Source organism: Benincasa hispida, chromosome 2 (genome assembly GCF_009727055.1).
Source record: "Benincasa hispida cultivar B227 chromosome 2, ASM972705v1, whole genome shotgun sequence".
Taxonomy (NCBI): domain Eukaryota; kingdom Viridiplantae; phylum Streptophyta; class Magnoliopsida; order Cucurbitales; family Cucurbitaceae; genus Benincasa; species Benincasa hispida.
This window is the reverse complement of record NC_052350.1, coordinates 48,920,944-48,947,968: the sequence shown is the minus strand read 5'-3', so window position 1 is coordinate 48,947,968 and position 27,025 is coordinate 48,920,944. Positions and strand designations below refer to the sequence as shown.

The window sequence follows — 27,025 nt, the reverse complement described above, 5'->3', positions numbered from 1 at the left end:
AAAACCAAGAATACTAAACCCTTTATCCCTTTTATATAACTAACGAAAACCCCATTTTAATATAACTTTTCCTTCTTCTAAGGATAAGAAATTATTGCAATAATAATATGATTAATAAATTGGTGATTAATTAAGAACATGTGGAAGTTGTTAAACACTAAGTATATTAACATGATTAACCCAAAAAAGGGGTTTAAATTAAACATACTAATATGCATTTAGTGTGAAGAACAGAGAGCCAAATATGGACATATAAATTAAAGAGACAAAAAAAATATATATAAGAAGTTACTGTGGGTAAGATTTTGTTTTCTTATCAATTTGGAATACAGAAAGGTATGATTTTAATGGCAAATAATGCTGGCATTTAATGTCATTTTAAGTAAGTTGGGGCATTTTTTAGGGAATGTTTGATAAATGTTGAAAAGAATTATATGGTAAGTATAGTTGAGATATCATTATTATTATTGAAGGGGATATTTGGTGACTTTGTCAAAGTTAACCAAATAAATATATAAAACCCTAAAAAGAACATTGGACTGAACCCAAGAAATTGTTATAAAAAGAACCAATTTGATGCCACAAAACTTTTAATTTGATTGTTATATTTGAGAGATTTGCCAACCCTATAGCTAGTTGACTCCATATTTTGATGATAATTTTATAATTTGTGAAATTTAATGATCAAAACTTTGAAAGGAGATTCTATTAGCAAATTAAGATTGGAATTTATGCACTTTTACTCCATAGTAATGTGAATAGTTGGTTTCATTTGATTACTTTTGGTGTTTTTTTATTGCATCTGTACTAATATCTTGAGTCCACACTTTTTAATCTATAATAAAAAAACGTGAACAGATTAACGAAGGAATGGTGCTCAATTCAATTGTATTTGAAAATTATGTCGTATCGTTATTATTACCGTTGTTATTGTTGTTACGGCACTTCTTCTATTTGTTTTATTAAGTTTTCAATACTAACATGTTTTAGTTATTGAGATTTGAAATTAACTCCTATTTAGTTTTACAAATTTCAAATATGACATATTTGGTTCCAATATTTAAATTGGACTTTTAAGTAATGTTTAAAGTTTGAAATTGGTTTCCAAAATGGTCTTAGAAGTTGATGTTATTTATATATATATATATATATATATATATATATATTATGTCAGTAGAATTATCAAAGGTACATGTGTTAATCGATGTTGTGATTAATGTATTATGATTAGATTTTGTTCATATATATTGTTTTAAATGGATTAGAATTTGTTTTTTTAATATATATTTTAGTTTTTAAAACTAGGCACCATTAGATAATTGAAATTAAAAAGCAATTTCAAAATTTTTAGGGACGAATTAGAAATTAAATTCAAATTTTGAGGATAGGAAATACCAATTTTGAAGTGGTTTTAAATATTGATGTCAATGAAAATATCGAGGTCATAATTTTACAGAAATATCAATGGAAATATCAATAAAATGTCGATTTTGACTGATATTTCTAGAAAAAAAATAAAAAAACAAAAAAAATAAAAAATTAATTTAAATGATCAAATAAACATTTTGTGGTTTTTAAATGTCTATTATTTATATTATGTTTACATTAGTTTTATGGATTTTTCTACCGTATAGTGAAACATCAGTTCACTCTTCATGTTGATGTTGAACTCATGAAAGCATAGAAATATCAATGAAAATATTGATATGTTGATGAAAATTTAATACTACGAGCCTAAGTAACTGAAAAGCAAGTACCAAACATGAATTACCACACGTTTTAGTTTTGAAAACTCTCACTGACCAAGTCTAAAAAGAAAAAAAAAATACAATTTTCGGAGACAAATTTATTTCGTCTAGTTAGAGTCTATGTGTAACTCTTTTTTTGGTCGAATTAATTAACTTACCCATTCAAAATTGTGCATTATTTGGTTATTTTAAAATAACACACAAAAAGTTGATAATTGTTGTTATTGCAAAAGTCGGAGAAGAATTTCATTATTTAAGATTGATGTGAAATTCATCATTATTAAAGCTTTATTATTTGAGAAAGAAAAATTCCTAAATTTTGAAAGTAAGGATATAGTGAAAAACAAAGTCATGATCATGATGATGATCATATAGTCATTACATTATGTGGTTAATAAAAGTCATGGGTATAATAAAAGGTTTAGAAGACGTGAGTTTAATATGGTAATAACATATCTAAATTGATATCTTATATTAGTACCGCACCTAAATATTGTAGAGTCATACAAATCGAGAAAATTTATATGGATGATTCAAATTTAGGCCCAAATGGGAAATGAACTTTTTTATTAAAAAAAATATCAAGTGATCTTCAGCTAATGTTACATTCGAGTGAAATTACCAAAATAAACTCGTGCACGCGGAAAAGTCCATCTCGCTCTCTTTCTTCTTTTCCTCACATATGACTCTTCTTTCTCCCAACGGGAGCTGGGGCGTGGTTTTTCGTCGAAGTTGGTCGTGTCGGAGAAGAAGGAGAATAAGGAAAGAGGGAGAAAAAGAGAAAAAAATAGTTTTCGCCAAAGTAGGTTGTGTCAGAGAAGAAGGCGAAGGAAAGAGATGAAAAAAAGGGGGAAAAAAAAGGAAAAAAAAAAAAGAGTTTTGGCTAAAGTTGGTATGCAGAAAAAAAAAGGAAAAAAAGTAGGAAAGAAAAAAAGAAAAAAGAGTTTTACTGAAGTTGGTCCACCGAAGAAGTTGTATCGGAGAAAAAGAAGGAAAGAGGAAGGAAGAAATCAAGAGCATATTCGTAACTTCATTCAATCATACCATTAATAAAAGGTCATTTGACATTTTTTTTTTTAAAGAAACGAGTAATTTTACCTTTTATTTATATATATATATATATATACACATACATGATTGCTTAGAATTTTGACCTAAAAAGCAACATAAAATTTTAGTAATGTTACACAGTGGAGATTAGTTGGTGGCACAATTATTGAAAGAAAGAAAGAAATAGAAAAACTGACATTATCATAAACTCTAGAATTTTTACTTTAAAAAGTAACCTTTTAAAATTTGCCGTCTATGTGATATGTGATTAATGAATTGGTAAAGAAATATCAATTTACACACCTTGAATCATGAATAATTATATTAGTTTAAATTCTATTTATTTTTTTTAACTGTATCTATTTACACATTTATCTAGATTCCATTCGACAAATACCATGTGAGGCTTATAATTTGAGTCAATCAAACTCTTATACTTTCATAAATTAATCCATTTAGACTCTTTATTACAATTAACTTTAAAAATCATCAATGCATAAATTCTCAAATGTACATAGATCTCTTCAAATATCGGTATTAAAAATGGACAATTAGGAGGCGTTTTGGCCCACTGAGTTGAGTTAATAAGTTTGGGGTTAATATGTTAAAGTTAATAAATTTGTGTTTCAAGTATAGAATTGTAAGATTGAGTTTCTTAATAATTGTGAAAAGTAAATTAAGAAAGTTAAGATGGAGTCATTTGGTAAATGTAAAAAGTATAGATGAGAGGAAGATGAAGTTCCTTGGTAAATGAAAGTACATAAAAAAAATGGAGTTACTCGATCAATGTGCAAATTCAATAGTGCTTTAAGTATTGAAGTTGAGTTGTTTATATCAACTCAATAAGTTGGTAGACCAAACAACTCATTAGAGTAAATGCATGGACAATTATCCAAGAAAATTTTGAATAAGAGTCTAAATTGAATCATTTATGAAAAGTTTAGGGTTTTTTATACAATTGTAAGTTTCACATGAGCTTTTTCTAAACAAAATGTAATGGAGAGTAACATATATATATATATTATGATATGAAGAGTATAAATTAATACACTCATAAAAGTTTAATGTTTAAATTGATACAACTCATAAAGTTTAAGAGTATGAAGAGAAAATCGTACAAAAGCCCTTGGAAATGACAATTAATATTGAGTTTGAAAAATTAAGGAATTTTGGTCTTCTACTTACGTCAGTGTCATATAAAATTAAGATTTTGACCTCAAGTGTACGCTTTTTCCTTCTTCTTCGATTTGTAGTTTTTTTTTTTCCTTTTTTTCTTTTTTAAATAAATCTAATCATTCTCTTTCTTCAATCTATAGATTCTTCTTCGGTTGATTCTTCTTCTCCTTCCTTAATCGATTCCTTCAATTTTCTTTTGTTCTTCTTTGGCTCAAATCTATAATATTATTTTTTTGAGAAATAAGGACAATGAGGGAGAAGTGAGAATATTTCTAACAATAAAAAATGAATTGAGAAAAAAAATAGAAGAAGCGAGAAATTTTTTTAATATATAAAAACAATTTGATATTTGATATGGAGGATAGAAGGAGTAAAGAGTAAAAAGCAAAGAGCGAGAGTGATAATCCTGACATGTGATTCTTAGGTCAAAATAGTAATTTCACATGGTGTTGAAGCAAGCAAAAGGCCACATCCATCGCAAAATTCCGAATATAAATAGATATCATTAAAAAATTAAATAATAAAATTGCATAAAATTAAATTTGAGCCCATAAACCATGGGCTTGGGCTCACATACATTCCATTGGGACGGTCCAACCCCACATCGATTGAGCATCCTCCTCAGTGCGGTGGCCGAGCTCAGTTCTGCGCTTTCGAGTTGCACAAAGCCGCCACTGAACGGTGGACAGCGAAAATTCACGTCGAGAAATGGCCGACGGCAAAAGAATCCAAACCTTTGAGGATTTCGTCGAAGTTCACGGTTTGCTCCTCACTGCCTCCGGACTTCCCCAGTCTCTGCACCGTCAACTGTTTCTGAAACTGACCTCGGAGACCTTCGACGGCGGCGCTCACTTCCAAGTCGAACCGTTTGAGGATGGACGCTGTAGGCGCCTCGTCCTCTCCTCAGACTTTATGGCCAAGGAATCGCACGTCTTCCTTGTCGACCATGCCTGGACTTTCCGTCTCTCCGACGCTTACAAGCAGGTTAGGTCCTTGTACTGAATTTGTTACTTCAATTCGAAGGTTTCTAAAGTGAGTTACTCTTGTTAACTTGGAAATGCTTGCGTGCGGATAGTTGCTGGAAGTGCCGGGATTGGCGGAGAGAATGGCGTCCTTGATGTGTGTGGATATTGATATGAATTTGGATGAGGAAGGGGAAGATTATTCAAAATCAAATGATGATGAAGCTAAACAGGGTGTTTGGGAGCTGTTGGAGAGTGAAGTACGCGGTGCGAAAGAAAAAGGAAATGACTCTGTTAGATGGTTGGAGCTTGAGGATCTTCAAATTAATGATGATACACTGCTGTCCCTCGATTTGCCAACTAAGTTTCCGGTATCTTTAATCATTTGAGCAAACAATTTGACGTAAAATTTTATCATCGAAAACTAATGTAAATACTCAATGTTGGAATGGTTGTGTATTGCGTCGATTATAATTGCAATGTTAGGGGCTGTTTGTTGGACTCTAATGGAATTAGATGGTAATGTAATGTAATGTAATCCAACAACCCAGGTTTGGATTGACCATTTTGGACCGAATTGTAATACTAAACTCTTTTCCACTGTATTCATGCAATATAGGAGTTGTATTGAAGTTGTCAGATGTATGATATTGCATTCCGAACATTTTCAACATTTTTGTTTGAACTAATGTTGGAAAGAGATAGAACTTTCTCCTAGTATCAGTTTCTAGTATCAAAGCTGTATGGATATCTTCATATAAATATGTCGAAGATGTCAGTAATTCATTTCTCAATCTGTTCTGTTCACTCACTAGTTTTAAAAGTGTGTTATATTTCTTATGATTTAGGATTTACTTGCACTTAGCTTGACTGGAAATAAGCTTAGAAATGTAGATGTGGTCGCTCAGGAAGTTGCTAAATTTAAACATCTTAGAGCACTTTGGTTGAACGATAATCCGGTTGCAGAAAACTGGTACGTTTGATGGTCTAGTGATGCATAATACCTTTGTGTCTTCATGCTTAAATTAATGACTGTCCTGCAGAAGTTTTCTGAACTCTTCCTTTTCAGTGATGAGAACCTGCTGCAGAAAGTTCTAGAAGGATCCTCAAATTTAGAAATCTACAACTCACGATTTACTCTTAACTATTCCAAGTGGGCATTGGGATTTTGTGGAGATGTGTATGAGAAGGATAATCCCGGAAGCATCTACCCAGCTGATCACACATTGCAATGCTTGACAAGACTTGACCTTTCAAGTAGATGTATTCACAACTTAATCAACAAGGTAAGAATTTCACAACTTGGTTAGCATGTTATAATCTTGAAGGAAATAGACACTCTTAACCACTGACTTTGTTTTCATCAAAGGGATGATAGAAAGTTCGACAAATGTTTTAAGGCGTTCAAATGTATAAGCTATGACCATTAAATAGTTTCACATAGTTTGACGATCCTCTTAGTCATCCTTCTCAGGCCTTTTCACCCGTTGAGCTGCCATCTCTCTCGTACTTGAATCTTAGGGGAAATCCCTTGGAACAAAATTCTGTTGGTGACTTGTTGAAAGTCCTGAAGGAATTTCCTTGCTTAAGTTCTCTGGAGGTATTTTGTCAAAATTGGTCTATCTGCTGTGGAACCCTGCTCTAAATGACTGTTCGTAAAGAGCCATTAATCGTGCACTGTTCTTATTTGGTTATGCAGGTGGATATTCCTGGTCCTCTTGGAGAGAAGGCTTCAGACATAATTAAATCTCTCCCTAATCTGAAAACTCTGAATGGCATTGACGTGGCAAAAATATTGAATTCTGGAAAGCATGTGATTGATTCAATGCTTCTCCCACGTCTCCCTGAGTGGGCTCCTGAGGAGCCTCTCCCTGATCGTGTTATAAATGCGATGTGGCAATATTTGATGACCTACAGACTAGCAGATGAGGAAAAGATTGATGAAACCTCTGTTTGGTATGCTGTTTATCAACTAGGTTTAAGTTACTCTTCCACCTTTTCCAGAATGTACGTGTTTTAATCTTTTATCTGGAGCTCTTTGCAGGTACGTGATGGATGAGCTAGGTTCAGTTTTGCGGCATAGTGATGAGCCAAATTTCAGTGTGGCTCCTTTCCTCTTCATGCCAGAGGGGAATCTAACGTCAGCCATAAGGTTTCTTTATTTCCTTTTTTCCCCTTCATTGTATAAGAGCATGCTTTCTTTATGTATTATTCTGCCTTTGTGAAAAGTGATCCTTTAATTTTTGTCTTCCAGCTTTACCCTATTATGGCCAATCCACAATGTTCAAAAAGGTGATGAATGCACTCGTGATTATCTGTTTGGCATTGGGGAGGACAAACAACGATCTGCTAGACTTACAGCTTGGTTTCACACCCCGCAAAACTATTTTGTGAATGTACTTTCTTGTTTATGAATCTCTTATTCATTTGACTATTAAAGCTGCGACGGGGCACTGCTAAGTTTCAATCTAATCTAGAGAAATTATATCAGGAATACGAGAAACACATCAGGAATCTGCGATGGAAAGCGTTGGCTTCATCCATTTCTCAGACCACGTCAAACACTGAAGGACTACATCAGAGCAAAGGAGGCATTTTACATGTTTACACCGACAATCCTCAAGTTGAAGAATTTTTAAACCGCCCTGAATTTATAATGAGTATGTACTGCAACTGTTTTCAATTATGTCAGAATACTTTAGTATGTAGCTCTACTAATTTAGATTGAGCTAAAGTAACTTCCAAAAAATCAATCGCATTAGGAGTATGGTTATTTAGGTTTTGTTTTGCTCTAAGAATTGTACTTCACTTTGTATGTTGATCATTTTCTTAGATGGTCATAAATTTCTTTGTTCAATCCAGCTAGTGATCCAAAAGAGGCAGATATCATATGGACAAGTATGCAGATTGATGAGGAAACAAGGAAGGCTACTGGGATAACAGATCAGCAATATGTAAACCAATTTCCCTTTGAAGCTTGTCTAGTCATGAAACATCATTTGGCAGAGACTGTTGAGAAGGTACAGAATGGGAACTAGCTCATATATAGGAATACATTTATTTATTATTTCTTTCTGCCAAATGCTAAGATCTAGAAATTTCACTTTTCCAAAAAGGCACATGGATGCACTGAGTGGTTGCAGCCTACTTACAATCTCGAGACACATTTATCTCAACTTATTGGTGATTATTTTGTGCGTAAAAGAGATGGATTAAATAATTTATGGATACTGAAGCCATGGAATATGGCACGGACTATCGATACTACGGTCACCGATAACTTATCTTCCATTATCCGTCTCATGGAAACTGGACCTAAGATATGTCAAAAGTATATCGAGCATCCTGCTCTGTTTAACGGGAAGAAGTTTGATCTGCGTTATATTGTACTTGTACGCAGTATGAAGCCTTTGGAAATCTTCCTCGCAGATTCTTTTTGGGTATGTGAATTCTTGTTGTAAATTTCATCTTTCTTGAACAAAATTATGTTAAAGTCCATACTCAAACCCGTCCCTCTCTTTAGGTTCGATTGGCGAATAACCCATACTCTTTAGAGAAGAAGAGTCTCTTTGAGTACGAGACTCACTTTACAGTTATGGTATGTTCTAATTTCCATCATTCGTGATGAAAATTGTGTAGTTTTATCCAGTAGTCGGCAGAGAAATCAATTACAATGCTATTTTATTTTAGACCACTATATAAACTCATATGCTTCACTTGCAGAATTACCGTGGAAGATTAAATCATAAAAATATAGCAGACTTTGTCAAGGAATTTGAGCAAGAGCACAATGGTACGCAAGCTTTTTATTTTGCTTCCCTTGCCCTTTTAGGTTGTTCCTTTTGATTCTTTTGTTGAATATATATACCCATTTCTTATCGAAAAATTAGTTTATCGACGAGCTTTCCTTTCACGTTATATTAATACTCTTTCAATTAGCTAAAGCTTTACACCGTTATGAGTGTATTGCAGTTAAGTGGTTGGATATCCATTCAACAGTGAGAAGCATGATCCGATCAGTTTTTGAGTCAGCTGCGGTGGTTCACCCTGAGATGCATAGTCCATTCTCTAGAGCCATGTATGGTCTGGATGTGATGCTTGATTCTTCTTTTCAACCAAAACTATTGGAGGTTTGTACTAATACTATCTGTTTTCATTATTTGGGATGGCTTTTCATCATCATATCAAATATCAAATGATCATTTATGGTAGAAGGAATATCATTTTGGGTTGGAACTGCTTAAACTCCTTAAACTGACCGAAACAAATATCAGTTTGGGTTGGAACTGAGTCAATTTGGCGGTTTTGGTTTCACAAATAAGGAAAACCAAATATTTTCAGTTCGTTTTTGGTTTAAAATAGGCTAAACCGGATACACCTGAATCGACTGAACAATATGTATTAAAAAATGAAATGTCTAATCAACAGTGGTGGTCAAGACGACATAAAATATAAGTCGATATATTCGAGGTGATGGGTTTAATCAATGTCCTTATGAGTCTTTATGAGGTTGTATCATGGTTTAACTAGACTATAAACTATTGACACTGAATCGACTTACCTGTCAATTAATCGATGTGAGGGTTTGGTTATATGTATCATTAGCATTTCGGTTCAATTTGATACAATTCTTTATATATTTGGTGATTAAGCTTCTATTCGACCCTGATTTCAAGTTTTCAACCCTAATTTACGAATACTGCTTTCATTCTTCCTTTTTGGTTACCAGTTCATCTTCCTATACTGTTTTACCAATTTTGCAATGTTCATGTCATTTGTTTAGGTAACTTACTGCCCTGATTGTAACCGAGCTTGCAAGTATGACGTGGAAAATGTTCTTGGAGATGGAGAAGTTGTAAAAGGTCAAGAATTTTACAACTATGTTTTTGGTTGTCTCTTCTTAAATGAAACTACTCATGTCACTCCATTGTAACCAAACTACTACATTTCAATTTTGTAATGGTAGGACTGGGAGTTTTATTTTATTGTTTTTTTTTTTTTTTTTACCCCAATTGAGGTTTGTATCATTATTTTTCATTTCATGTTTTGGGTTATAATGTAATCATTAATCAAATTGGTAATGTCAGTAAAATCCAGAGTTTCCCGTTGTGTTTCAAAATAAGTTTCATCTAATATCTTGTCTGATTGCCTATGACTATAATCGGGAAGCAAATATTATATCACCTTGCTTATAAAAATCACTATGTAAGGAATGCGTAATTATAAATTATAGAAATGCCCAATTTATGGAGTGAACTTTTTAATATTTTTTCTTCTTTTGGGTACTTGACTAATTAGTAAATTTGTGGTTTTCAACACCTGGTAATTGTACATTTCACCTAAAATTTGGGCCCCAAAATGAATTTGCCTCGCTTTTTATTTTTTTCCATTTGCTTGGTCATATTCAGCAGAAGTTACCGAAACAGTCTTATTGTGCATGCATGTTTAACTTACAATCCTAACTCTCGACTCTTGCTATACTTAGTATTTTCTCCCTTTCGTAATGAAAGGGGGGGGGGGGAGAGTAAAGAGCAAAGAACAAACATCGAGAGAGCGAGAAAAAATAAAGTGCTGGTCAAGAAAAAACTAAACCCAAAGGAACAAGATTCCAACCCACCTGCATGCACAATATTCCATTCTGGTCATTCACGATGATATAACACAAGCAAGAGGTAAAGAAACATACATTTTAAAAGTTGGGTTAGATATCAATTTGGCCTTCAAAAATGGGTCATTTGTACGAAAGAACCTATGCAGTCTTCCTGCGATGTGCATAATGTAATTTCTTTCAAAAGGAGAATCTCAAAGGAAAGGGAGATGTACAACAAATTTTTTGTCATTTCGTGTATGAGGAATCAAGGAGATTGAAGTTTTTAGTCACGAATCCAAAAAAAAGAGGGAGAAGAAAAAGGAGTAAACGAACCTTCATACCTTTACAGCTACTGCCAATGTTTGGTCAAATACTGAAAGCCAGAATGCAGGAGAAAAATGGGTCTAATCTGCTGCTTATATTCAGGAGAAGAAATTTAGCTGATGCTGAGGTGGCATTTCCGATCCAACCTAGAGATTAAACTGACACTTTATACTATGGTTTAGTATAGGCATCAACTCCCGTGCCGCTCTGATGTTTCAGATAAATGTGGTTGTTTTTTTAGTGTTGAAATCCTCTTTTGCAGTTCAAGATTTGATATACGCTCAGCTTCGAGCGCTCTCTCGAGCTTTCACACAATGATAAAAGGTCATAATTTTAGTGAAAAAGTCCGGAGTTCTTTCATTTCATTTGAAGATGATTGAAAATACCTTTGCTGCCCGTGTACTCCATTCGCCTAGAATAGCTCTCAGTCTTTCATTTTCTTCTACATACTATTCAAGGATATTCAATGTGAAAGAAAAGTTGAAGTAAGCAAGGTCTTAAATTTGTAGGTAAAAGATCATGTATGAGGACGTTGGTTTGAATAAAACTAGTACCTGTTTGTTGGTGGTGAGTAATTTCTGAATCTCGGTATCCCTCTCAGCTATAACAGATCGAGCAAGCCTAAGTTCTGATGTCACCTGATTCATCTGCAACATATAATTCATATTATTATGGAAATTCTTATTGCATGTGCGATCAAGGTAATTTCATAAGTTTGAAAAGATTGCTTCAAGCACCGTCTCTCTAATAGAGAGGCCTTACTCCTTCCTTAGATGTGGCGGGTCTTCTTTCTATTCTCCATGTTCAGCGTTTGTTTCAAGGGAGGAGGGGCTTTAGGTTTTAAACCCCATATTCTTCCAGGGGAGGAGGGGCTTCTCTCGCATTACTTTCTTCCGTTTATTGTCTATCCCTTCTGCACCCCAAACTACCTCTGCTCTCTCCTCACTTTAGAAGGTTAATCCCTACAAAGGTAATGGGTGGCAAGTTTTACATGAGAGGGTCAATTGGACCGTGTTCATGACATTCTTCCCTAGTGTTGCTCCCTCAATAATGTATCCTTTGTATGCTCAGACAAAGGACTTGCATCATTTGTGGTGGGGCTGTCAATTTGTTCAGACTCCCTAGTCTTAGGGGTACTCCTTCAGATCAACTTTTCAAGAGAAGGGAAAAATTTTGTGGCACTCTTGTTTGTTTGTTTGTTTGTTTGTTTTTTGCTATCTTGTGGGATATGTAGCCCGAGAGAAACAATAGAATTTTTAGACAGGTGGAGAGATCATGTTTGGAAGGTGGTGACGTTTAATGCATCCCTGTCAGCCACAAGCCCTTTTTTTTAATTATGATCTTGGTTTGATTATGTTAAATAGGTGTCTCTTAATATATGTTGATTTTTGGGATTCCCTTTTGCTATACTTGTTCTCTGTATGCCATTGTATATCTCTTTTTCATTTTCTCAATGGAAGCTTGGCTTCTTTTTGCTATACTTGATCTTTCTCATTTTTCATTTTGTATGCCCTTGTATAACTATGATACGGAATTTTACAAGGACGAACGTCTTATGACATTAAATTGAGATGCACATTGACATAAGTTGGATGTTATTCAACATGATGTTATTCGAAATCCAATCAAAACATATCCACAGTACTGTATGTAAGACATACCTCAGCTGAAAGTGTCCTCAATTCCTGATCACGCGCAGCTAGCATATGGGCAAGATCAACCTGAAAAGGAGCCATTGGTAATTACAGCTATTTTCATTCAATAATATTACACTCCTTGTCCTATTCCTTCATCATTGACTACCCTATCATGTGAGATAATTTTCATTTTCAAACACTCTAATGAAGTAGATAATAAAACCAGGAGTACTAAAGGAAAAAAATAAAGATAATAAAACCCGGACACTTCAACATCGATGATGATATTATCCAAAAAAATTTATTCCACACAAATCCCAAATTGAAAATACGCACAGTCCAATATTCAGGAATTATAAATCATGCGAAACTATCCATGAGTAAAGGAGCTAAATAATTAGGTAGATTGACTTTTGAATCCCGTATAATGGAATTTATCTTCAATCGACCAATGGTTACACTTTTTTCAAAACATACTCCAATGTGCTCCCACTTGACACACTATATACCTTTTAATGATTCTTTTCATGTCCCTACGATAAACATATTTTCTAAGAACAAACACGTTCCCAACATATTCGTGTCCTGCTTTTTTTACAAAGTGATGTATCAGATGTGTCTGTGCATCTCACTTCACACACATGAATAAAATCTTACAAATCAGTACAAACTTTGGTTATACAAGTATTATACCATATAAAATTTATAAGAACATCGAACATCAAATGATCACCTGAGGCGTGCTTCCATCACTGGACCGTTCATATTTACTTAAGCACTCTTGCAACCGAAGAATCTGAGATGAACAGGAACGAAGGTTACAGCTAATTGGTACTAAATATATTATCTATATCTACCATGGCAATTGATTTAGCTCCTTCCAAGTTCCAAATAGGAATAGAGGAAAGAGCATGACTAAATGAAGCGGCTGTGTACCAAACCAAGTATGTATATGAGGTTATTATATACCTCCTCATTCAGAAAATGAAGGTTCTCTCGCTGATATTGCAACAGAGCCATTTGTTGATCGGAAAGTCGACCAACATCATGATACCTATTCCACCAAAGAATTCTTAAGTCTTAAATCGTGTGAATAAAACAATGTGTCCATCTGAAGGCACACGATTTTCGTAGGAGCTGACATACTGCATGTGATTAAACTAGAACATTTGGATATTGAAAGTCAACCAATATAGATCATCATACAAAAAGATCTTGGCAGAACTAAAGTTTCGTCACACACAACTTTTTGTTCTTGAACCTCAGCTTCATTTTTTGCATTCTCATTGCAAATCTAAATTGTTAGACAATATAATATTAAATTTGCATAATAGGAACTGTCTTCTTTGATGGAGGAGGTCCTGTTGAATTCTCCTTTTTGAGGTAAAGAAAATTCTTGTGGCAAGCTTGCTTTTGTGCTATTCTGGGGAATGCGGCTAGAAGTTTTAGAGGGTTAGAGAAGTCTTTGGAGGAGGAGTGGGAGGTTGTGAGGTTTAGTGCTTCTTTATGGGCGTCCATTAATCAAACTTTTTGTAGTTATTAACTCGGTGTTATTCCTTTTGTAATTATTGACTAGGTGTTATTCTTTTAGAATGGAGTTCATTCTTAGAAAGAACGGGAAAGAAAAGCAGAGAAGTTTGTTTTTTGTTTCTTGCTTTTAAATAGAGAGGAAAAATTGTAGATTTCAGTTTGATATTATTTGGAGTGAAATGTAACTCTCCAAAAAACTCAACCACAAAGAATCAAATAAATATGGTGAAAACGTATTTGAACAAAACAATTCTAAGAGACAGTGACCACCTAGCCTCTAGATACAGACTAAGGAGCAGCTTATTGTGATAAGTATAATAACCTGACCTTAGATCTTCCAAAGAACTTGATTGCTGAAGTGGAGAATACAATGACTTCAAAACATCAGGCTGAGAATTTAATGAATTGTACTTTTGTACATAGCCTGCATTGCACACACGAAAATAATATTCACAATGTTTTTGGGGAACATAAAACAAAAAGATGAACAAAAACCAGGATATATGATATAGAGACTGGAAATATCCGTTTCAGAAAAGCTTTAAGAATCAGTTATGTTTCAGTCTACTGGATGAAGCTTGTGACTTGTAAGCAATGCAATACAGTACTCTATGCAGCCATCTATATCCAGTAACATATTATCCTTCCGATTAAAAACCACAGTTTCTAAAATCATAATGAAAAGGACGTACTGACCCAAGTAATTGAGTAAAACATAATAAATAATTCAACAATAGAGTCCAATATTTAAAAGAACAAAATAATTCCAATCAATAAATGAAAACACAAGGTATCAATTGACTCCTGAAGAGATCCCATCCCATGAATACAAAAAACTTACTGATATATATAATCATAAACGATCCAGCACACACCGCTTCAATTAACATAATCAACCTGCAGATACAAAAGGTGCATCAAGCACCACATCAAGTCAGTAATGTACAGCTAGGTAAAGATGGGAACATGGATTCCGCACATACACAAGGGAGTAAGCTTTGAAGGGAGAAGCTTTTAACGATACCATCCATATGCAACAACATGAAAACAAGGAATGATATGATATGCACGTTTGGTATCCATAGTTCCTAATGCGATCTACCAAAAAAAGGAAAATTAATGTAGGACAAGTGACAATTACAGTCGGAATATGATAATAATAATCAAACGCCCATGGATGCAATAAAGTACAGAAAATACAAACAGAGCATCATCAGGTGATCAGATAAATGATCACAATAAGAAGAGATCAGTACTGGATGGTGAAGATGAGGGGAACTAGGGAAGAATGAAACAAAGGAAAAACAGTAAATTGAAAAAACTATTAGACTCAGCATTCACACGTTGTATAACCTTACTACCTTAAAATTATGGGGATCGAAAGTGCACTGATTTGAGGCTCCCATACCATGACAAGTAAAAGGGCAGCAGTTCCTGATATTGAACAATTATTTAGGATCCATAATTGCAGAAAAAGGTAAAAAGGCTTCATTGCCAACTGGCATATAGCAACAGCACTAAAATATGAAGATCTATAAAGACTGGGTCAAAACAACTAACATACCATATGCCATAACTGCAAAAGGTAGACGAACAATATGCTTTAACTTCTGGCTAAAGCTATAATAACCCTACAAATAAAAAAGAGAGAAGATGCATTTAATTGCACAATAAACTACTGAACATGAAATGCAACCACCAGACTGAAAAGAAACTGATTGACCTAAATACAGAATTCATTCAAGAAAAAACATTAAAACGCAGGGACATAGTTGTACTATCTATAGAACAGATCTTATCCAAGTAAAGCTCGTTTCTTTCAAGAAAATTCATTGCAATGAAAAGATCTAATCTAACAAAATTGCAAACACACAATCAAAAGAAAACAATGAGTCATGGGTCATTAAAACATTTTCTTTTCATCACCATAACCAATACTTTTAGTTCGTATTGCAAGTTCAATCTCTAAAATTTTCAACCTCTTCAAACTTGCAAAGGAAAGAGGCAGCAAAAAGGTTCCTTCCATAAAGAAACTATCTAGAAACTTTGTCTAACTAAGTATAACTACCTGCAAACGAATTTTGTGGACTTGGTACACTAGATATTGCTGAAAGATACCTGAAATAGTAGAGACAGCGGTTTAATTTCTGAACAAGTATAAAGATCATTTCATAATCATGCCTCTTTGGTAGAATTATTCAGCTAAGCCTTTTTATATGTCAAGATGAGTAAAGTTGTGCTTAAATGATCGAGTTCAAGGGCTTGCAGTCCTAAGAATGAACTAAACTAAAATTTCTAACCATGCAATGACAAAAAGTACACTGGCTACTCGACTAGCAGAAAATAAAATTCTGAAGTACCTTGCTGGCCAGAAAATAATTTCTATTTATCTTAATAAGCATAGCTCTGGAGTTTAACAGAATACCTGTGAGCATCAAGAGAACAACATCACAACTGCAGAGCAATGGTTCAACCAAGTGCTTTATAGGATGAAATATCCATGGAGCTCCAATAGCCAGAGCAGCATAGCCTACCTAAATTATGAGAGAAGTTCAATCGTTTCAAACTTTCGAAACAAAGATAGACAGTAAGCCAGCCAATTCAAGAACTACCAAACTTTGCCTAACTAGCATTACAACTGGATTATGGTTCATATTAGATGGAGAGTATACTTGCCAAAATAAAACAATAAATTATGCTCCCAACTGTTCTTGCAGGCTTCCGATGACCAAATAACGGTGCCTCATGCAGTATATCAAGAAACCTGTACCAGTCCAATGAAGGAACTATCAACACCGAAGGAAGCTAGACAGTAAAAAACATTTAGGCAAGTCAATTCAACATTCGACAGTCGGATTCGTACTGAAATCATGAAGACTACAGAGGAATTACTAGAATTGAAAATTGGAAGAACATAGAAATGGAAGGGTCTGAAATTAAACAATCGAACAATTGAAACGAAAAGAATGAATGGAATCAAACATATGAAATATGTGGGAAATTTTACATCGCGTTGTCTTCAGATGATGTTGCGCGCGAAGAGGCGTGCCTCTCCGCTGCCATATCTGAAATGTAGAGGCTTAAACGGAGATGAAAGATGAATTGGATGCTGAATTGTGTTGCCTAAGCTTTTTGAAACCGTCAATTTGGGCTCTCCGTTTCCGATGATCGGTGATTTTCCGGAGAGAGACTAATTTCAGCATAGGAGTCCTTCTGTCGCAGGGGAATGAGAATGAACGACGAGTTATAATTTTTTTATTTAAATACTATTTTAGTCCTCAACGTGATTCTAGTTTGGTTCCTAAATTTTAAAAATGTTCGGTCTTTAAATTTTTTGAAATATTTATTTTGGTCTTTACTATTAAACAAATTTAAACTAAAAATATCTTTTAAATTTATCATCTTATTCAAAATCGAAACTCCAGCTTTTTTTAGTGTACCTAACTTATTTGGTAGTCCAATCATTCAAAAATATAAGTCATTTCGTCATTTTGTTAAAAAAAAAACTAATAAAATCTTAATATACCATAACCAAAATATGCACGTTTAAAAGTTCAAGGACTAAAACGATCATTTCTAAAAGCTTATGGACCAAAATAAAACAATATTTAAAATTTAGGAACTAAAACAAACATTTTAAAAGTTTAGGAACCAAAATAGAATATCTTTCAAACTTCTGAGACCAAAATAAGATTTAAACCTATAATTTTTCTTTTTCTATTTTTTTGGTACAAAATGACAAGTAACATAGTATTAAATTGTAATCTACATATCCATATTTTTATGACTATTTCTACATTTTCGTAAGTTCGACATTGGATAAATCAATATTTTCATTTTTAAAGTACAATAATTATGGGATAGGAGATCGGACCTCTCACCTCTAAGATGAAAGGTCATGCTAATAAGTTGAGTTAATCTTACTTTGGCAATCGATATTCCATTATATCATACAAAAATACATAAAACATAAAAACTAAGTAAAAAAAACTAACACTAGTATAGATAATAGATATGTTAACCTGTTTAAAAACCATAAATGGTTTATTTACTTATTTATAGTTTTTTTTTTATAAGTTTTCTAGAAATATCCATCGACATTGACATTTTATTGATAGTTTCATTGTCATTTTCGTAAAATTAAGGTCTCGTTACCAAAATGAGCATAGCTCTATTTGTACTATCAATCTCAAAGTCAAAAATACAATTTCTCCTCTCCACATATAGTAAAAAAAAAAAAAATTTAAGATTTCGACATTTTCGTTGACATCAACATTTTAAACATAGCGAAAAGTTATTGTTTTCTTCCCGACTTCAAGATTGATAGTGCAACCACTATGTTAGTTATGGTCATTTTGGTCTTTGAATTTTTAATAATATATCTTTTTAGTTGAAAAGTTTTAATAATAGATTTAAAAGGGGTTGAAATAATTTTTTTTTTTAATTTTCATTAATGATATGGCATTTTAAATTAGAAAAATAATTTAAAATTCTCTCTCTTCTCTTTCCATTTTCTTTCATCTCTCCTAAGTTGTCTTTGCTTGCATCTTCACGGATGAAATCATCATTCCTAGTTGGTACCATTGGGGCTAAAAATAGTGAATTTTAAGTCCTTTTCTTTTCCTTATAATTATTTATTGTCAATTTATGTTACAATACAAAACAAGAAGAAAAAGAGATAAATACAAATTAAAAGACCCCATTGATAACTATTTTATTTTTAGTTTTTTATATTTTTTAATTTAAATTTATTTTCTCTCAATTTCTTATCGTAATTTGTATCTTTCTTAAGTATAATGATTGAATTTTTAGCTAAATTCTAAAAACAAAAAAAAAAATTATAAAAACTACTTTTTTAATTTTCAAAATTTGACTTAGTCTTTTAAACCATTGATAAAAAGATAGATAACAAAAAAAAAAAAAAAATCAGAAGTGAGAGTAGTATCTATAAACTTAATTTTCAAAAATAAAAACTAAAAAATCAAATCGTTACCAAACGAAATCTAAATAGTTAACTTATTTCAAGGTTTTTTTGTACGACAGGGTTTTATGGATATTATAGGTGTGTGAACCATGAGTTTGATTATGGAGGGTGAGTTTCATGGTCAAGAAAACTCATTGGGTAAGAATTCAACTTGTTTCTCTCTCTTTATTCATTTTATTGATGCAAATAAATAGTTAAAGGTGTTCATAGATTGAGTTGATTTGGGTTGAAGGAATTTTTAAATCCAACTCAATTGTTCGGATGGTAGATTTCTTCAACCCAAATAACTCTCATTAAAATGATCCCAACCCAATCTAATCCAACCATGAAACGTTTGGGTAGGTTGGTTTGGTTTGGGTTACTCAATAGGAGTATACATGGGTTGGGTTGGGATATTTTTTGGACCAACCCATAATTTCGAGTTGGTCGGTTTGGCTACCTAAATGACCCGAATGAGGTCTCCAACCCAACCCAACCCCTAAATTTTAGATTGGGTTGTCAGATTATTTTATTATTATTTTTAATTACATTTTTATAAACTTAAAATATTTAAATTTGTGTATATCACATCATAATAACTAAAATTTCATAAAACTTAAATGTTAAATATCAAAATCCTAGATATCTACTACAAACTTCAAACAAACATCATCAAAATATATGTGAGTTAATATAATATATATATATATATTATATATATATATATATATATATATATATATATAATACTCGGATCATTTATTTAAATTTTTGTTCTAAAAAGAAAGTAAATGTTAATACATAAAAGCTTGATTTAATTATTTCTATATTTTGAATTAAGATTAACAACCCAATTTCAATTTATATAATGTAAAATCTCTTTAAAAAAATGTTAAAACCTATTTTTAAGAGTTGTTGAAGAATAAATTATCCAAAAAACTAATTAAATTCAATTAAGTAATATATATATATATATATAAGTTTAAAGTTAATAATAAATTCGAGTTGGTTCGAATTGGTTTGGATTTCTTTAAGTGTACCTATGAACTAATCCAACCCATAAAATTTTAATTTATTTGATCGATTTTTTTATAACATCCCTACAAATCCCATTTTGAAATGACGTTTACCTTTGGTTTCCACTAAACTATGACATGGAAAAAAAAAATCTGCAAAAAAAAAAAAAAAAAAGGTTCTATTCACGTTTTAGTAAGTAAATAGGGTGGGGGGTTACATTTTTAGTAAATTTTACTCTTAGATTTTTAGTAAATTCCTAATATGACTTTGTTGATGGATGCGATTTTTCGACTGTGGATGTTCATCCAAAAGATAATGGCGATTTTTCCAACATTCAATTTACAAAATATATTTATATGTTTCAAATCCAAATTTCTTGATCGAATAAATGCAATTGGTCTATGAGACAAATCTTCAAGATGGATGAAATATATAAAAAGATTACAATAAAAGTCAGTTAAATTATCTAACTTTTAAAAATTTATGATAATTAAAATAAAATTATATAATATTTATTTATTGCTTACTAAAAGCCCTCTATTTCTTTTTTGAAAAAAAAAAATATATTAAAACTACATGATATCACAAACATATGAGAGATCCATGTGAGTTTTATTGTTAGAAATCTCTCTGTGTTCAAATAGAATTTGGTTAAAATAACATTTGAGTTCCTCTACTATGAAGTTGGTTCAATTTTAATATTTACATTTTTAATCATTCAATTTTAATCTTTGTACTTTTAATTCAAAGTTAACATCTATAAAATTGGTTAAATAATAATAAATTTTCATGTAAGTATATGTGAATATGTTTCAAAATTTATAGTAAAAATTTGGATAGATAACAAAAAAGTGTATAGAATGTAATCGGTTTGGTTCGACTCGATTTTCTACAAGATTAATTGGTCGAACAAATGTTGAAAATTGGAACCGGACTCGATGAGAAACCGCATCGCCCAAACGGCTCAATTTGCGTTCGACGTTGAGAATTGAACAAAAATCGTCCAATTGAAAAAAAACAAGCTTATTTTTATTGAAAGGTTCTAATATCTAAACAGTGGAACTTAATATACTTAACCTCAAGAGAGCTACTAGCAAGTAGATTATAAAAACTTATCCAAGCTTCTCTGAGCATGCAAATTTACAACCACAAGTACATTACGCTACAGTCTTGCATTAAATGATCAACTACAAGAATATGTAACTTTAATTTGCACATCATTCTATCCACCATAGCAGTACCTTAATAATAGCACAGTATCTTTCCCAGCAAGAAGCTTTGGTATTCTCGTACTCTTAAGCAACAATGGGGTATGAAGCACAAGTTGCAACACCTGAAAGCCAAAACATCTCTATCAGTGAAGAGAAAAAAGGAATCCATGAAGAACTGCTTAATTAGCAGGAAATATTATTGATATACCTGTTAGTTTTACTTTTACACTTGTTGAGTTTACGAGAAAGAAACCGTTGGACGTATTTTGAATCAATATCCAACCGTTGTTATATGACATACAAATTTGAATCTATGTCCAACCATTATATTACAAGGTAGTAGTACTTATTAGATAACATTGGGTTTCATTTTAAAACTACTTGGCTATAAGGAAAGTAGTCCATGTATGAGTTCACTATTCTTAGATCGGAATCCAATTTTTGTTTTTGGAACCGAATGTATATTTGGGCTTCATAGGCTCTAATAACATATTAGATAACACAATGTTCCATCTCAAAACCAATTGACAATGAGAGAATAGCCAATGTATGTTGTAAAGATCTTGAGGTCCCTTGATTTTTTCAAATGTGAGATCCTCAACATGCCCTTAAAGATGGCGCCTTTTTGGATCTACAATCTTGGATTAGATCTCAATTTTTTTTTTTTTTTGGAACGAATACTCATTTAGACTTAATAGGCTCTGATACTATATCAGATACTATGAAGTTCCATCTCAAAATTAATTGACTATCAGAGAAGTAGCCCATGTACGAATTCACCATTCTTGGATCGAATAACATTGTGACGGCCTCACTCAATAATGGACTACTCTTAGATAATTATTCCAACGAAACACATTTTGTACTCTAGTATAGTGTGAGGAAAACTTACCACACATGTTCTTGCCCAGCTCCATCTTGAAGTAGCCATTGTCACCCCAATTTTCTCCCCATGAGTTCTTTATAAGCCAGTATGGGACACCATCTTCAACCCCATAACCAACTGCAAGCACGGCGTGGTTTACATCCTGCCAGTGAAACAAGAAACTGTCAGACATCATGATCTTATCACGTTACCATGCCACTGCTGACTGAAGATGATGAACATTCGTGTCAGACTTTTCACAGAGCCAAAGAGTGTTGATGCTAACCATAGGAGTACTGCCGCAGGAGTCACTGGTGTAAACTCCTTTTGAATACAAGCGAAAACCGCTAACCACCTCAAATGCTACGCTTACTGGTCGAGCAAAAGCAACTGCATGCTTCAATTCATCTTCGGCGCCCTGCATATATAACCCCCCAAGACAATTAGAAGATGATCGCAAAACGGATTTTGAATACTTCGTCACAGTCGGGAGTTAGTCCTTGGCTCTTACGAGAGTGATGTTCACAGAATCAACGACTTGTACGCCAACATTCTCAGATACGAATTTGCATTGGCCGTTTTTTCCAGTGTAAGGATATGCTTCTTCAGTTTCAAGGCCACCATTGTACTTAATGTATTCAAAGGCTTGGGAAGGCAATCCACCATTGCAGCCAAAGTTGTTAAAAGCACCTGCACAATCTACCAGCTGCTGCTCGGACAGGGAGATACCCTTTCCATGTGCTTGTGCATAGGCCGCTTCAAGCGCTCCAGTTGTACTGCAACAGCAAAAGAGAGGAAAAAAACATTGTATGAATAAATATTGATTAGCAGTGAGCAACCTTATCCCTATCTTCCGCCCTTGACCAAGTACAGAAGATAAAGCTAACCTGAATGTCCAGCAAGAACCACAGTGGCCTTGATCTTTAACAGGGCTAACTATGCCATCGTCCCTCCAGTCTTTCTGCAAAACGGGCGTAGGAAGTTTGTAAATAAAGTCTCAGCATCAGAAATTTGTTCAAATGGGTATACTTGTAAACTAAACCCGATTCACAACATGGTTGGTAGCAAAATGTAACTGCTCTTGAATGAATATCGCGGGTGAGCTCTTGAATGATTATCAAAGATTCAAAGTTCATCTGATCAATTGTATGATGTGAAATTAGAGTGTTCCATAGTAAGTAGCTCATGATTCGACAAAAGGAGGCCTTAAAAGAGGAATAGAGCAAGCGCTCACTTCTCCTCAGGGACACCCTTTCATCAAGTAAAGCCATTTTTAAATTAGTTCTAAATGACTTTTTCAGCAATAAGACGGTGAATGAGGTTGATTTTGTTCATCCCAAATTGCTGATAAAATGTGGGATGAAAAGGGGTAGAAGTAGAAACAAGAACAAGAAGGAGGTGTGTCACAGATTCAAATCAAAATTTAAATTTCAAAATTAACTGGCATGAAATATTTTGCCTCTTTTGTGCCCCGAACGAAAGAGCATAGGTCAGCTACAATAAGATAAATGACAATACACTATGTTAATTCATCAATCAACTCAAAAGCTTAAAGTTGATAAATTACGGTAAATTATGGACGTTTTAACACTAACTAATCTAAAACCATTTGGGTCAGAATTCAATCGAAGCTTACACTCTCCAGTTTGTTCAAATAAAATATCAGGAAAATGAATATTGAAGTTGAGCAAATGAAAGGATGTACCGATTCAGGAAGAACGACATCAGTAAGTTTGTGGTTTCCCTTTATGGTAGCAGAGCAGTTTTGAGCAGCTCCTAGCCTGTGTTTCTTGAACTCTTCCCACGTCCAATCCGCAAATTCTGCAGCAATTGAGAATACAAACACGAACATCAATTCAACATCATCTTTTTCTCAAAACTAATCACGCTAAGCGAGATTACTCTTCATGACTCATTTCAAACAGTAGAATCAGAATCTCAGATAGCCATCCAAATTAGGAGTGCAAACAATCGGCTTATTTTCACAAAGAATTAATCGACCAGTACTCATAGTCCTACAATTACTCGACTTACGATTAACACCAAGCTTGTAAGAAAGGCCTTTTCTATTGGTCGATTTGATCAGTTCCAAACTCTCTAAGAAAATTCCAAATCGGAGTTTCATCTCCTCTGCCGTTTCGTACTTCTTCCCATACCTGAAACAATCCGTAACCAGCACCTCAGTAGAAAAATCAAATAGCGAGTGAAAACGAAGCGGAAGGAATAGCAATGAATCAGGGACACAATTGAACGAACCTGTGAGCAAATCGAGCGAATCGGAGAGCGTGAGGAACTTGGCCGACGACTCGAACGACCTCCAACTCCAACTCACGAAGACGATCAGAAACCATCCGAATGGGATTGGAATCATCGAAGACGGATCCGGCAACTGCACAGCAAAGCACCAGAAGAACAGAGGAGATGAAGAACAGCCGTGAAGCCATCTCTGTTGCAGATTCTTACTCTCACTCTTTTTCTCTCCACAGAATTTGGAAAGAAGACGAAACCCAATTGGCTATTATGAACTGGAAATGTGATCGATCAGACCAATCTTCAGCCTTTTCTTATTAGAAGAAAGAGCTTATATATCCATACCATATAGAGAGGGAGAATCTTTACGCATCATTTTTATCCTAATATTTTTAATAAATTACTACTTTGCTCTTTCACTTTTCGAGCGTAGGTTTTCAATTTTCAGTTTGCGAAATAAATTTATATAATTTAAAGTAAAGTTTTAGGCTAGGATGCGACTCTATGATACTAAGATATTAATTCATGTAATTGAAAATTTAATTACTAGCATTTTTTTTTTTTACTATATAGAAGATTTTTTGTTTTAAAAAAATGATGATAATATGAAAATATTAACATTAAATTTAAATATCTTAAATTATCTAGATTTTAAAAAGTGAATGGTAACTAATACAAAATTGAATAATACTTATTTATTACCTGCTTAAAAAATCACTATTTAAAAAAAATGATTTAAAACTACAAGATTATATATATATATTATATGTTATTTACAAAATTGAACTATTTAGGCATAGTTTAAAATTAAATTTCAGGATTTAAAATGTTTCAATCTAGTTATAATAATTTGAGTTGAGTTTCAATTTTTTCACCATATAGTACTTCAATTGAAATAAGTTAGAAGTAATTATTTTAGTTCAATAATTGTGAGACGTAAGATTGAATCTTTGAGATAATTAATATTTTATCTATTAAGAAATAGTCAAATTAATATAGATAGGTTCGTGTAATTTAGCCAAACTTCACTAGTCACACATATGATCACTATATTAACACCTCATTTGTAAATTTGCTATACTAATTAGCGTATTGTGGATGTTAAATCTATTATGATTTTAGAGTTAAGTAAGAATGAAAATAAGAGTCTTTCTAATTAGTGAATAAAAGATAAATGGGAATGAAAAATGCTGGGACAATAAAAAATTATAGAGAAAGAAATGTATTTTTTGTCTATAAGTTTTGGTTTCAGTTTCCATTTAATTTTTAAGCTATGAAGTACAAATATTTGATGTGAGGCAGCAAATCTGTATCAGAATATTTTTCGATACTTCCTAGATAATACGTATCTGACACGCGATTTGACGTGTCTATTTCTATGCTTACCTTTTTTAAATAAAAAGATAAGTAACTAATATAATCTTCTCCAATCTAAAATTAGGTTGATTCTTTAAAAAGTTCACTACTCGAGTCCAAAACTAGAAGAAAAAAAATAAAAGATCAAACTCTAGAATCATCTAATCTTCATATTCATATTTGAGTCTCCACAAAATCTACCAAAATATAACCCAGTTAAATATCTTCAACAATTAAATGAAGAAGTTATTCATTTATCTTCATATACTTCTCCCTCTAATATTCTTCTTTTTCTCTGATCAATACGAATCATTTTTCTATTGCATTTTATTGACTATTTTACTTCATCTTAGATGTTGTTTTTTTGTGTTTTTATTTCAGTATTTGTATTGTATTTTTGTACTATTGTCATCAACTTGTATGCTAAATTTATCTATATTCTAGTTTTTTTTTTCTTTTTTTCTTTTTTTAAGAAAAAGAAAACATATGTTCAATGTATTGTCATATCCTATAGTTTTTGTATCTTACATTCATATCCGTGTCTGTGCTTCATAGTTTTTAAGTTTCAAAATGTTAGACATTTATGCCATGTTTAATAACCATTTAGGTTCCCGTTTGATAACTATTTTTATTTAATTAAACTTATTGACACTACTTCTACCTCCAATTTTTTCCATTGTTATCTATTTTTTACCACTAATTTAATTAAGACTATAGACACTACTTTCATCTCCAAATTTCTTACTTTATCTACTATTTACTAATGTTTTAAAAAACAAGCTAAATTTTGAAAACTAAAAAAAAAACATTTCAAAATCTATTTTAGTTTTTGGAATTTGGCTAAGAATTCAACCATTTTACTTAAGAAATAAAGATGCAAATCATTGTAAAAAATATGGAGGAAACATGCTTAATTTTCAAAAATGAGAAACAAAAAAACGGAATGGTTACTAAACGGGGCCTTAGTTTTTAAAATTTGAGTTTTATTTCAATTCAGTCCCTAAAATTCAAAATATGACAATTTTATCATTGAGATTTGAGATTTGTTTCAATTTAGTCCTTAGGTTTCAAGATTTACACTTTTAACCTCATTCTTCCACTAAATAGTCACTTTTCACTTTAAAGGTTAATGTCTAATAACTCATTTAAAATAATTAATTTTAATGCTAATGACCGAAAATGAGTATTTAGTGAAGAATCAAGGTTAAAAGTGTAAATCTCAAAAATCCAAGAATTAAATTAAAACCGTTTGTTTTTTTTTTTGGTAAAATTGTAACATTTTGAATTCTATAGATTAAATTAAAACTGAACTCAAAACTTAACATGTAACCTTTAAAAAAAGGATA

General features: G+C 32.6%; 3 protein-coding genes across 9 annotated transcripts; 1 reads left to right on the top strand and 2 right to left on the bottom strand.

Moving 5' to 3' along the window:
* The first annotated feature begins 4,402 nt into the window (after positions 1-4,402).
* On the top strand, positions 4,403-10,055 carry LOC120071107 (tubulin--tyrosine ligase-like protein 12). Its single transcript, XM_039023164.1, has 15 exons — positions 4,403-4,958; positions 5,050-5,307; positions 5,785-5,909; positions 6,006-6,222; positions 6,411-6,536; positions 6,636-6,892; positions 6,981-7,088; positions 7,191-7,332; positions 7,428-7,596; positions 7,799-7,956; positions 8,053-8,376; positions 8,460-8,534; positions 8,660-8,729; positions 8,909-9,066; positions 9,720-10,055. Exons 1-15 carry the CDS (start codon positions 4,683-4,685, stop codon positions 9,867-9,869), a joined length of 2,613 nt encoding a protein of 870 aa, XP_038879092.1. The 5' UTR covers positions 4,403-4,682; the 3' UTR covers positions 9,870-10,055.
* LOC120071109 (protein FIP1-like) lies at positions 9,889-17,249 on the bottom strand. Of its 7 annotated transcripts, none has more exons than XR_005480155.1 (15): positions 17,025-17,249; positions 16,694-16,781; positions 16,443-16,551; positions 16,086-16,135; positions 15,582-15,648; positions 15,379-15,451; positions 14,859-14,914; positions 14,345-14,441; positions 13,457-13,541; positions 13,221-13,283; positions 12,512-12,571; positions 11,405-11,497; positions 11,237-11,299; positions 10,860-11,154; positions 9,889-10,553 (listed from the first exon to the last, which is right to left on the bottom strand). XR_005480155.1 is itself a non-coding variant. In XM_039023168.1 (14 exons), the coding sequence occupies exons 3-14, from the start codon at positions 16,450-16,452 to the stop codon at positions 11,041-11,043; spliced, it is 831 nt and encodes a 276-aa protein (XP_038879096.1). In that variant the 5' UTR covers positions 16,453-16,551; positions 16,690-16,822; positions 17,025-17,249; the 3' UTR covers positions 10,624-11,040. The 7 variants fall into 7 exon arrangements, 3 of the variants coding, with proteins under 3 accessions (XP_038879096.1, XP_038879094.1, XP_038879093.1); XR_005480156.1 differs by having other exon boundaries at positions 10,868-11,154; XR_005480153.1 differs by lacking the exon at positions 9,889-10,553 and adding an exon at positions 10,560-10,698.
* Positions 17,250-21,004: 3,755 nt separating this feature from the next.
* LOC120071800 (pro-cathepsin H-like) lies at positions 21,005-24,640 on the bottom strand. The gene is made up of 8 exons (XM_039024182.1): positions 24,330-24,640; positions 24,108-24,229; positions 23,779-23,894; positions 22,961-23,034; positions 22,585-22,849; positions 22,360-22,491; positions 22,101-22,236; positions 21,005-21,330 (listed from the first exon to the last, which is right to left on the bottom strand). The coding sequence occupies exons 1-8, from the start codon at positions 24,515-24,517 to the stop codon at positions 21,293-21,295; spliced, it is 1,071 nt and encodes a 356-aa protein (XP_038880110.1). The 5' UTR covers positions 24,518-24,640; the 3' UTR covers positions 21,005-21,292.
* Positions 24,641-27,025: the final 2,385 nt, after the last annotated feature.